We start from the raw sequence: 13,267 nt of genomic DNA, 5'->3' as shown, positions 1-13,267 counted from the left end.
ACATGATTGCATCCAAGCTTGATGATTTTCCCCATCCAGGTCTTGGAATACATACCTGTGTGGCATTTTTAGTGTACCCCCCAAAATTTCTGGACCCCCCCAGAAATTCCTCCGAACTTATCTGCAGAACTTTGCGCAAAAAGTTCTTAGCGGTCCTAAGGTTTTTCGCGCAAAGGCCCTTCGACTCAAAGACTAAGTCTCGGAACTCTTGTCTCCGAAACTCTGCTAAATCTGCCAACCGAACCAGCAATACGTGGAGATCAAGACTTGTATAGGTAGTACGGCGGAGGAATACTTACTCTTTGGCAATCAAAGGGAAAAGGCTGCTGATGCACAAGTATGCAGTTTAGAGTGAGAAGTACTACCGTTGTCCTATAACATCTCTCTCTCCCTCCAACACCCAACCCCACTCTGTCTATCCCCTACACCCTGACAGGTCTCGGAGTAGGCAAGCCCTCTCTTTTGCTCGGGTACTTGTGGTGGACGGATGGTGTGACTGATGTGGATGATTTTAGCAAAATTATACAGATTGTACTTAGTTTGATAATGTTTCCTATGAGATCATTAGTTATCACAGTTGTTTTCTGAAGTTATTCTGATTTGAATATTTCTACTTCTAATAGATATTGATTTAAAATATTTCGTTAATTTTTTGACAATTGTTTCTTGAGTGCTGATTTCTTGTTTGTGGAGTCTTTCCCTGAACCAGCTAGTGACCGACGATTGAAGTTCCCTATGCCTGGGGCTTACGTGCACAATCTGCAATATTTAACGACGTAACGCCACAAGGTATATGAATACCTCGGAAACGGTGAAAGTGCAGGAACTTAGTTTTCTCGGCCGAGAACCGGAATCCATTTCGCTGAGACCACGAGTACAGCCTGTTAATGGTCATTTGTAATTGCCTTCCTGCAATGGCGACTTTAGACGATCGGCAGAATATCGCCAGATCGTCCACAAATAATGATCCCGGTACCGGTTCTTTAATACATTCCACTACATCATCGATTGCGATGGTGAAGATACATACGATACTACATACGATGAGCTGAGCATAGCGCTGCACTGGGACAAGCGAGGTGACAAGATTGTTTTCTTCCCCAGAATTAATTGGTTGCCAAACTATTTCCAAGGGTTTTCAGAGAAATGCAAATATTCCCTGAGTTCCTCAGGACTTAAAACTTCCTTAAGAATGCTTGGTTTTAAGGGTTGCTGGATACTCTATCAAACTAAGTTAGGATCACATCCACCAACAACAGGCCTGCCAATGTTCTTTTCTTCTCTGCCCCATCCCAGCTGAGTTGAGATGCAACATTGTCAGTCATAAACCGTGTCAATATTCTTTTTGTTACAACTTCAAGATGAACTCCCCCTACACGACTCTAATAAGTTACCTGTAAAATAAATAAACTACATGGTAAAGAGTAATCCATAAATGATGTTGCAGATTTTTTTTTTTTTTTTTTCAATTGTGCGCCCTTGCGGGCTTTTTAGTCCCTGCTCTCGCCGCTAGGGGAAGACTACGGCGCAGTTTGTTAGCGCACCTCACGTTGCGGTGAGCACCTGTCCGCTCGGCTCTCTCTCTCTCTCTCTCTCGCCTACCTCAGAGCTGTAAAGAACTCTTCTCTCCATGTACTCCGCGACGTCTCGTCCGCCTTACTTTATTGGTCAAGTATTAAATCTTTATTCAGAAAGGAGCTAACGTGCCTTTATTTTTTGTAATACGCAACATTTTTGGTCCTTCGGGCCGGATTGAGATCGCGGTAGGAGAGAAGTAAAACTTGCCGATTAATAATTTCTATTAATAACGTCGACTTCAAGAGACCACGTTGTTCCTGATCCACCATTGCTGGTTCCTGTCTTCTGCTTCCTGAATCTACGAAGAAAAGAAAACGTCTTTCTTCCTCTTCAGCAGTGTGCCTGCCCTAATTTCAAGTGAAATTTTCGGTAAGAACTTTCTTTTATGTGAACTTAAGTGAACTTTCATTTAAACCTCAACGTGGATATTGCTTCTATTGAGTCACGTGTGAACTTTTGCATCAAATATTATTCATTGACTTGAAGTGCTTCATTCTCAACACTTGTTCTGAGTCACTTTTTGGCGTAGGGAGTTATGATACTAACGTCGACGGCCACTTTCATGCCGACCTTGAAAACTTGATTGAGAACATTTTCTGAACTACGGGACTGAATTGTGCCTTCCAATGGGACCTTATGTGCTTCCCATTCACCTCAGTCTTCATATTAAGTTCCTTTAATCTGAATGACCGTGTCAATTTAGCTTAACGCTATGTCTGAGGAACTTGAAAAACTTATTCAATCTCAATTAAAGAGAGGAGAATTAATTTCAAGATTTTGGGCTAATACTTTAAAACGAGGGGTTGATAATCTCTCGTGCACTGTCCTAGAACAGCGAAAAATATTAATTTCTTCGTACTGGGATGATTTCTTGTCAAAGCACTACGCACTGCTAGAGAAACCCGAGGTAGCCAAGACTACCTACGTTTCTGAAGATATTTTCTCTAAAATAGAAGAGCATTACATTGACGCGTGTTCTAATATAGCCTCGTGTTTGAATTCCTTATGTGCTCCAACCGACGTCAAGCATGACGCATCGGGTGATATATCGCGTGTCAGTATTCATTCGCAACTTCCGAAAATTAAATTGCCTACTTTTTCGGGTAATGTGTTGGAGTGGGAGAGTTTTCGCGATCAATTTAAAAAACTAGTACATGAAGTGCCAGATCTGTCTGATGTGCACAAATTACTTTATTTGAAAACTCATTTGCGTGGTAGTGCCGCAGAAGTGATTGAAAATACACCTGTTACCAGTGCTAATTATCAGGGCGCATGGAATGATCTTGAGCAGCGCTATGGGAGTAAAAGAATTCTTTCTAATATTCATATGAAGAATTTATTTGAACTCTCTCCTGTGCAATAGCCCACCTCCGCTGAACTAAAAAGGGTGTTAGATCAGTTTCGTCAGACTGTAATAGCTTTTCAAAATCTTGGCAAACCGGTTGAACAGTGGGACGAATGGTTTGTGTTTCTTCTGACAAGAAAATTAGATTCGTCTACTCGTCTGATGTGGGAGTTGTCACAAACAGACATGAATACTGTTCCTAAATTCGAGGGATTTTCTATTTTTTTGGAGACTAGAATTCATGCCCTGGACGCGTCGAAGGAGTTAGATTCTGCAAGTACTTCTGCATCTCAAAGCGAAGCCAGACGTGATTTTTCTAGTAACCAAAGATCTAAAACGCGATCGTTAGTTCATACGTCATCCACTAAGCGATCACACAAGAGCACCTTGCGATGCCTCTTATGCTCCAATGGGCATCCTTTGAGCTACTGCTCTGTGTTTAAAAGTATGATGCCAAATGAACGCAAAGAACAGGTTCATAAACATTCACTTTGCTTTAATTGCCTATCTAAACAGCATGGGACAAGACTTTGCAAATCTGTTGGCCGATGTTTGGTGTGTAATCAGAAACATCATACCTTACTTCATCAGTGCTTTCCCCCTAGGACAGAAGGAACAACTCAATTTCCTACGAACAGTTATTTTGTTTCCGAGTCACCGGCCTTAGTTCCTCCAGCTTCCGTACCCATGGAACAGGCAGGAGCATCTAGTTGCTCGGTGGTTACAAAAAGGGTTGTTCTTTTAGCCACAGTTTGCGTTAACATTGAAGCCCCGTCTGGAAAATTGCTTACAGTTCGAGCTTTGATGGACACTGCTTCTGATTCCTCTTTTGTTTCAGAGTGGGTCGTTCAAACTTTACAGCTCAGAAAGACAATTGTAAATGTTCCGGTTACGGGTGTTCATGGGTGTGAAACTGGTGTTTCAACCAGTGCAGTGAACTTACGTATTCTTTCAAGTTTTGATCCTCGATTTGAACTCAAAGTACAAGCTTTAGTTCTTAGAAAGTTAACCTCTTTGATTCCGTCTAATTATGTTCAACGTGAACATTGGCCTCACTTAACTGACATAACGCTTGCTGACCCTGACTTTGCAATCCCATCAAAAATTGACCTCATACTGGGAGCAGATGTTTGCGGACCCCTATTTTTAGATGGTTTCCGCCAAGGGCCCGCCGGCTCTCCTAACGCTAGGCTAACACCGTTTGGATGGGTATTGTTAGGTCCAGTGGAATGCTCTTCTGAGGACTGTCTGGTTAAAAATTCCGTGACCTTAATGCATATTGAAGCTTACAATAACCTAACAGCTGAAATGCAAAGATTTTGGGAAGTGGAGGAGGTTCCCTCAGAATCTCCAATGTCAGAAGAGGACACTCGCTGTGAAAATCATTTCAAGGAAACGCATACAAGAAATTCAGATGGACGTTATGTTGTGCGTTTGCCTCTAAAAGCGGATGTTTCTAATTTAGCTTCTTCACGATCATCCGTATTAAGATTATTTCATATGTCTGAGAAGCGCTTAGCAACTCAATCTTCAATCAAGCTAGAATTATTAAGTGTTCCTCGTTGGAATCAATTTTCAAATGAAAATTTGTCAAATGTTACTTTTCATGGGTTTAGTGATGCCTCAGAACGTGCCTATGCCCCCGCACGGGGGGAGGAGAGTTATCTCTTCCTTTGGGGAGTCGCGCCCCCACGGACCCGAGCCCACCGAGGAGACAAGCTCTTAAAAAAACCCCGTCGCTCGCTCGGATAGTGTCCAGACAGCATGTGACTGCTGCTCTGAGTAGCCGTAAGATCTGGCGTCCAGAATCACCCACGTGTTTGCCGTGCGTGGAGACCCGTACGTGGGGGAGAAGGGGATCCTGGTGGGTGAGCTCTCCGGCACCCAGCTGGGCGTCGGATACCCGGTATGGGCCGGAGTTCAACACCCCACTTCGGCCCTGGATTCCCCGCAAAACGGGCGGCCGAGAAGAGCCCAGCTCGGTCAATCGGCTCCTGGCGGCTGGGGAGCTTGGCGGCTCCTTCCGAGCGTACGCCAGGACGGGTTAGTGCTGAAGATATGGGGGTCTCCGTAGGGCGGCTGAAGGCGTGTGGGTTCGGAGGGCCCCCGCGCTGGAGGTTCTAACCCGAAAGAGACCCCCTTTCGAAGGTTCCTATGTCCCTTGGGTAGCCCTGGCGACCACACCGAATCTCGGTGTGGCGTCCCGAATGTGTGGCTCCGTGGTGGGTGGGGAGCCCAGGGGATGAAATATAACGTAGTATGGAGTCTGAAATTCTTCCTCCACCAAAGAGATCCCGCCCGGACACGGGCGGAGGAGAACAGTTATTCGAAAGAGCAAAACGGTTTCTGTCATTGAAATGCTCCAAGGACGGCGAAAATTTGAAAAAGGTTTCTCCCTTCTTCATTAAAAAAGCACTTCAAGCCATCATTCCAGGAGAGCCAAACTCAGTAAAGAAACTTAGAGATGGTTCCCTATTAATCGAAACAGCCAATAACGTACAAGCCGAAAAATTGTTAAAAGTAGAAAAGTTGCACGATATACCAATCAATGTCGAGATCCACCGTACTCTAAATACATCTAGGGGTGTGATAAGCCACTACGACCTACTATATGTCGAACCAGACGAAATTAAGAAGGAGATGGCTTCCCAGGGTGTCATTGATTGTCGACGACTTACAACGAAGCGTAACGGTGAAGTGATTAATACTACCTCGGTAATCCTCACGTTCGGTTTGGATAAAATCCCGAGCAAAGTCTACCTAGGATATGAATCGGTACCTGTGAGACCTTTCTTTCCCAACCCGATGCGTTGTTTTCAATGCCAAAAATTCGGCCACATCGCACCGCGATGTGAGGGCAACAACACCTGCCCGAGCTGTGGCAAGGACAAGCATGACGGTGAGAAATGTTCATCGGAGCCTTTCTGCGTCAACTGCGAGGGCACGCATCCATCGTACTCCTGAGATTGTCCCGTCATGAAAGATGAAAGGAAGATAGTGGAAATAAAGACCCTGGAAAGAATCCCCTATTCCGAGGCACGAATGAAATACCGGTCACAGATGGCCCCAACATTTTCAAAATCGTATTCGCAAATAGTCGCAACCACCACTAAAAAAACTACATGTACCATCTCTACTCAGACTTATAATGATTTTCGCATTGAGAGCACGAAGATGCCCATACGAGAACCAAAAAAAACAGAAAAGCAAATTAATAAAGTCACAGACAGGAAAAGTCATTCTAAGGCGGTTTCCCCTAAGAAAAACCCAAAATCTACTTCTGAGGATGCTGGGAATAAGCGGGATAAAACACCCCCACCCACATCCTCTAAAGATGCACAATATGATGCCATGGAAGAAGACCTCTGTGTCTCGGACACAGAAGTGTTCCAGGCCAGGATAAAGCAGAGGAAACAGCGGTTAAAACGTTGATCCTCCGCTCACTGTGTACATACGTACATTTCCAGATTTTAACATATTTATTTATTTATTTTAACAATTTAAACCATGTATTTTATTCTACAATGGAATATGAATGGTTTTTATAGGCACAAGGAAGAGCTGGTTGTTTTAATTAGAGACTATAACCCCGTCTGCATCTGCCTGCAAGAGACGCATTTTAAGCTGACAGACAAGACCGTTTTAAAAGGTTTTAAATTTTTTAGACATGACGACACCAGTGGTCAGCGAGCCCAGGGTGGAGTGGCAATTGCTATTCGGGAGGCCCTATACACCTCACGAGTGCAATTGGACACTCCGCTGCAGGCAATTGCAGTGACAGTACACGCACCCGAGGCAATTACTCTCTGCAACGTATATCTGCCGGAAGGTGCACCTGTGAGTCGAGTTAATTTAGAATCCCTCGTTCGTCAGTTACCTCGGCCCTATGTTTTAATGGGTGACTTCAACGCACACGACACCCTATGGGGTAGCACAAGAACTCAGTGCAATCAAAGGGGACACATAGTCACAAATTTTATCAATGACCTTAACTTGTTTTTACTAAACACCGGTGAAAAAACTCGATTCAACAGCTTCAACGGTACCTTCTCGTGTATCGACTTAAGTATGGCCTACGACAGGTGGCCTAATGCCTAGGCTTTAGTGGTCCGTACATAAAGATTTATGCGGTAGCGACCACTACCCTATTTTAATAACTAAAGGTGGCGGTTTTATCCACCGTCCGACTCAACCAAGCAATTGGGTTGTCCGCAAGGCCAATTGGTCTCTTTTTAAAAGAAATTTTTATTTTAACCACGACGACAATGTGAATGGTGTGGGGAACATAAAAGTACTCACAGATAACATTCTAGAAGCCGCAAATTCCACCGTACCCCGTTCTAAATGCAAATCTCACAGGCCCACAGTTCCTTGGTGGAACGAGGAGTGCGCAAAAGCTATACAGGTGCGAAAGAGGGCACTCCGAATCTTTAGCAAATATCCTACGGCGACAAATCTCACCGCCTTCCGGCGCCTCAGAGCGAAAGCTTGGCAAGTGGTTAAGGAGGCCAAGAAAGCTTCATGGGAGGAGTTTGTGTGTTCTATAAACCACAGGACTCCCATATCCAACATCTGGAGGAAGATTAAAAGCATCTCTGGCTCTAACCACAACCCTGCAATTTCATCCTTGAAGGAGACTGACCGAGTTCTGACGACACCTCCCGAAATAAGCGAGTGCTTTGGACGTCGACTTGCGGAGACGAGTCGTAACGGCAGCTACGACGAACCATTTAGAACACTGAAAGAGCAGAATGAGACGATACCTCTTACCTTTAACCCGAGAGACTCTGGCGAGGTTTACAACGACCCCTTTTCTCTGTGGGAGTTGACCTCCGCCATCCTCGAATCCCGTGACGGCTCACCAGGAATAGATAAGGTGCATAACGCTTTTCTAAGAAATCTTCCCAAAGAAGCACTCCCCCATATGCTGCGATCCCTTAACCAAATTTGGTCAGAGGGTAGTTTTCCAGACCCTTGGAGGGAGTCCATAGTCGTACCCATCCTTAAACAAGGAAAAGATGGATCGGACCCAAACAACTATAGACCGATATCTCTCACCAGCTGCGTATGCAAGGTGATGGAAAGAATGGTCAACCGTCGTCTCGTTTGGTGGTTGGAGCGGCGGAACCTTCTTTCGGATATCCAGTGCGGCTTTCGACGGGGTAGGTCAACCTCCGACCATCTCGTCAGGACTGACAGTCTCATTCAGGAAGCATTTCTCTTGCGGCAAAACGTAATTGGCGTGTTCTTCGACTTAGAGAAAGCGTATGACCGTGTTTGGCGGTACAAAATTCTGAAGACACTTGATGAATGGGGGTTTAAAGGAAATCTACCTATTTTCATTAAAAATTTTCTGTATGCCCGAGTTTTTAAAGTTAGAATATGTGAATATCTATCTACCTTATATCCACAAGAAAATGGAGTACCCCAGGGGTCCGTACTGAGCGTGACCCTATTTGCCATTGCGATAAACGATGTGACCGAGTGTATCCGCTCCCCAGTTATGGGCTCCTTGTTTGTTGATGACCTCGCTATTTTCTGCAGGTCATCAAAATTAACGAATGCCTCTAAGCTGATCCAGCTGACTCTGAATAAGCTCTCCGTTTGGTCTCAGAGGAATGGATTCCGTTTCTCTACTGAGAAAACGAAATGCATTCACTTTTACCGAGGACGGGGTGTACAAGCCCCACCGTCCCTATATCTCAATGGTAATGAGCTTCTTTACGTTGAGAACGCCCGATTTCTGGGTATGACATTGGACCGGCGCCTGAATTGGCGCGAACATTTCCGAGCTCTAAGAGACAAATGCTTCAAAGTTCTGAACATTTTACGGTTTCTGTCACATTCGACATGGGGCGCGGATCGTACCTCAATGCTTATGCTGTATCGAGCATTAGTACGTTCAAGGCTAGACTACGGATCGATTGTGTACTCATCCGCCCGTGAGACCTACATGAAACCGCTCTCGACGGTTCATAATACGGGACTGCGTTTAGCAACCGGTGCCTTCAGGACCTCCCCTGTCTTGAGCATTTACGCCGATACAGGAGAGCCTCCCCTTGTCAATCGCAGAGAGACGTTGATGTGCAATTATGCCACAAAAATTTTATCCGCGCCGAACCACCCCTGTTTTAACATTATTTCTCACCCACTGCTTTTAGACCTTTTTAACCGAAAGACAAGATCGACTAAACCTCTTAGTGTTCGCTTCAGAAACCTAATCGCAGAACGCAATTTTACCTTGCCCGCCACGTACCCCACTGGGTACAGCAACGTGCCGCCGTGGTTAATTCCCCGGCCAGCTTTGAGACTTGATCTTACTCGCTGCTCTAAATCTACTACTATGCCGGGAGAATACCAACAACTTTTCAAGGAATTCCGCGCCGAAAACTCCGAATCTACGTTCGTATACACTGACGGTTCGAAATCGGATACCGCCTGTGGGTGCGCTGTGGTATCCCCATATCATGGAGTCCTTAAGGCAAAATTGCATCCGTACTGTTCCATTTTTACGGCTGAGCTCACTGCCATTAGGATTGCTCTCCGATCCATTAAAAACAGTGTTGCGTCATTTATGATCTGTACAGATTCTTACAGTGTTCTCCAATCCATATCTCTTTATTCTCCTTGTCACCCCATTGTTCAGGACATACAAAGCACTCTGTTATCCCTGAGTAAAAAAGGGACCACTATAAGCTTCGCTTGGGTCCCTGGACATGTGGGCATACCAGGGAATGAGAAAGCAGACTCTGCAGCCAAAGATGCGCTCAGGTCTCCGGATAAAGATTTTCAGTTAATGCCAGCGGAAGATTTAGGGAATGCCATGAGGGGTATGATTAGACAAAATTGGAAGACGCAATGGCTCGAAATCCAAAATAACAAACGTCGGGAAATAAAGCCCGTAATAACTGCGTGGCAGACCTCTATAAGAAATGTCCGCAGGGAGGAAGTGGTTTTAACACGCTTAAGAATTGGTCACTGCTTATTAACCCATTCATACCTCTTCACCGAAGACAGAATACAGCCCCAATGCTTAAATTGCGATTGTCCACTAACAGTGCGACATATCCTGACGGACTGTGCAAGATATCGTACTGCACGGGTGAATCACAACCTCGGAGTCAACCTAGCTGAGGTACTAGGAGACACTCCCGAAAACATTTCCCGACTGATAGCATTCCTACACTCAACTCGACTTTTCAATAAAATATAAATGATACCTCTTGTAAATTATTGACACGTTAATTTCAGAACGGGCCTAATCCCCTTGATCAATACCAGTCAGTGAGTGGTGCAAAATGGCCTTAGCCGCCGACGCACCCTATAAAATAAACACTACTACTACGTGCCTATGCGGCTGCAGTTTACATACGTGTGTCAGACCGAACGCATGGAGTATCAGTAAATTTGTTAGTAGCGAAGACTAAAGTGGCCCCAGTTAAAACAATTAGTGTCCCCAGACTAGAATTGTGTGCTGCTGTGCTACTAACTTGTCTTTTAGTAAAGCTCATCGGTGGACTCCGCCTGGAAAAGGTTCCTGCTGTCTTCGCATGGACTGACTCCAAGGTCACCCTCTCCTGGATCCGAGGCCACGCGTCCAAGTGGAAACCATTCGTGGCACACAGAGTTTCTGAAATCCAGTCAGCCCTGCCCATGGTCAGCTGGAGGTACGTTTGTACCGCCCACAACCCAGCCGATGCAGCCACCCGAGGAATTGACCCTGATGAACTCATTCGGCATCCTTTGTGGTGGAATGGACCACATTGGCTTGCAAAAGAGGAGACAGCCTGGAGCAGAGAACCTACAGTTTCGGATGGCTCCGAAAATGTGGAGCTAAAGGGTGCAGAGAAACTGACATGTCATGTCGCTCAAGCGTCAGACTTTGGTGACATTTTCCTTAAATATTCTTGTATTTTACGTTTGCTAAGGATAATTTCCTTTTGTTTAAGATTTTTGTATAATTGCAGGAACAAAGATCGTGCACGCCTTGGCCACATAACTGCCGAGGAGCGTGCCGCTGCCTTAGATTGCCTGATTAAATGCTCGCAGTCTCGATATTTTGGACTAGAATTTGACTGCTTCAAAAGCTCCAAGCCTCTGCCCAAGTCCTCACCTCTCTTGCCTTTGCAACCCTTCCTCGACGAGAAAGGAATCATCAGAGTGGGTGGCAGATTAAAGAACGCTGTCTTGTCATATGACGAGAGACATCCCATAATCATCGCCAAGCAATGCCATCTTGCACTGTTACTTGCTCGGCATGCTCATGCAGCGACGCTTCATGGGGGACAACAACTCACCCGTTGCCACCTTGCTCAAAAGTACTGGATAATCCGAAACCGGGTTCTGGTAAAACAAGTAATAAGACAGTGTGGTGTCTGTGCCAAATTCCGCACTAAATCTGCGCATCAGCTGATGGGGGACCTACCTGTGGAGAGACTGAAGCCCCAAAAGGCCTTTTCCTTTTCGAGTGTGGATTTTGCTGGCCCTGTACTTCTGAGAACTACGAAGGGTCGAGGACATAAATGTTGTAAGGGCTATATTTGCCTATTTGTTTGTATGTCCACAAAAGCAGTTCATTTGGAATGTGTCTCTGATCTGTCCTCTAATGCTTTCACTCTTGCCTTTCGCAGATTTATTTCGAGGAGAGGCCGTTGTTTGAAACTTTTCAGCGACAACGCCACCAACTTTAGAGGTGCTGACAGGGAACTGAGAAGCCTATTTAAAGCAGCTTCCTCCTTCTACGAAAAAGCTTCGGGAGATCTCAGCACCTGTGGGACTGATTGGATTTTCAATCCTCCGTATGCACCTCACTTCGGCGGCCTGTGGGAAGCCGGAGTCAAATCTGTGAAACATCATCTCCGAAGAGTGATTGGAGACCAGAAGATGACTTTTGAAGAAATGTAATTTGTTTTTTTTCTGATACCTCTGTAAAAAATGTTTTTTCACGGCGGGCGGCATTTTTTTTGTTGTTGTTGTTGTTGTTTGATAAGGTTCCTTTTCTTTCGTTTAAATGTTTCTCTTTTTTCAAATGTATCAAATGTATTGTTTCGTCATGGACGAGGCGGGCGGTATGTTGCAGATTTTTTTTTTTTTGGTTTTCAATTGTGCGCCCTTGCGGGATTTTTAGTCCCTGCTCTCGCCGCTAGGGGAAGACTACGGCGCAGTTTGTTAGCGCACCTCACGTTGCGGTGAGCACCTGTCCGCTCGGCTCTCTCTCTCTCTCTCTCGCCTACCTCAGAGCTGTAAAGAACTCTTCTCTCCATGTACTCCGCGACGTCTCGTCCGCCTTACTTTATTGGTCAAGTATTAAATCTTTATTCAGAAAGGAGCTAACGTGCCTTTATTTTTTGTAATACGCAACAAATGAGTTAGGCATAACTACTTTCATGCGAACAAGCCTACAATATTAATTTCATGATTTTTTGGCCAGGTTCAGCCCTAACTTGATGCCACAAAATTATTTTCATGAAGTTTATAGTAAACTAACAAGTCAAAAAGACATCTGAAGCATGAATATTAAATGAAACATAATAAACTAGGACTTAAAAACAGGCCTACCGTATCACTCTTCACCGACTCATTGCCAAGAGATCCAATCAATTGCTCCATATATTCCATCGTCCGCTGTGGAAAATTTTATGGTATTGCTCGACGTTTTTGTGTTGCAAACCGCATCAAGTATTGCTTGAATTGATTCACTATTCCCAGCTGTAGTTGCTTGAACACAGCTAATTCTCTCAATACCTGTTTCCTGTAATGTAGGGAAAAAATAAATTGTAAATTTCACGATTTAAATAGATGATTTCAGGCTTTAATACGAGGTAGGCTCAAATCAATTGAGGAATCCGAGTAACTAGCAACAAAATAAGCGCCTAGTAACATTCAAATAAGTGATACATTTCGGAGGGGGAGGGGAGCCTCTTCACGGCTGGAGCGATGTTTGTTGCGATCGGCCTCCGTTAATGATAGCTGCTGGGCTATGTCCGCCACCGTCTCTTCATCGTCGGCATGTGCAGAGACAGCCGAAGTCGCCACATCCGCGAAACGTCTGCCGATTTCGTTTCTTGGGCAGTCTTTGGGCAGTCCGGATGTGACCCTCTTCATGGCAGCGGGCACATGGTCTTCTTTTGTCCTTCATAAAAAATAAGAGTACGGTGACCGTTAATATTCAGATGTGAAGGAATGTTGGTTTTTATCACTATTTTTGCAAAGAAGGTTCCAGTTCTCGTGCCCGCGAGGCGTTAAGATGCACACCTTTCTAGGTACAAATTTCGACGGAAAAGTGTGATTCGTTCTCCTTAGGGTTTGGAAAAAAATGAATATGTTATACCAACAGCACCCGGT

The 13,267-nt window shown here is 44.9% G+C and overlaps 1 protein-coding gene across 1 annotated transcript; it reads left to right on the top strand.

Moving 5' to 3' along the window:
- Window positions 1–3,610: 3,610 nt before the first annotated feature.
- LOC124170373 lies at window positions 3,611–11,827 on the top strand. Its single transcript, XM_046549094.1, has 4 exons — window positions 3,611–4,355; window positions 10,425–10,797; window positions 10,891–11,241; window positions 11,554–11,827. The coding sequence occupies exons 1-4, from the start codon at window positions 3,611–3,613 to the stop codon at window positions 11,825–11,827; spliced, it is 1,743 nt and encodes a 580-aa protein (XP_046405050.1).
- The last annotated feature ends 1,440 nt before the right edge of the window (window positions 11,828–13,267 follow it).

This window comes from Ischnura elegans, chromosome 13 (genome assembly GCF_921293095.1).
Source record: "Ischnura elegans chromosome 13, ioIscEleg1.1, whole genome shotgun sequence".
Taxonomy (NCBI): Eukaryota; Metazoa; Arthropoda; class Insecta; order Odonata; family Coenagrionidae; genus Ischnura; species Ischnura elegans.
This window is presented reverse-complemented; position numbering and strand designations above follow the sequence as displayed.

Excerpts from the sequence above, each read along its gene's own strand:
- LOC124170373 (XM_046549094.1), top strand. The coding sequence starts at position 3,611 with ATGGAACAGGCAGGAGCATCTAGTTGCTCGGTGGTTACAAAAAGGGTT. Across the intron at positions 4,356-10,424 it reads AGATGGACGTTATGTTGTGC|TAAAGCTCATCGGTGGACTC; the intron begins GTTTGCCTCTAA and ends CTTGTCTTTTAG. Across the intron at positions 10,798-10,890 it reads ACATGTCATGTCGCTCAAGC|GAACAAAGATCGTGCACGCC; the intron begins GTCAGACTTTGG and ends GTATAATTGCAG.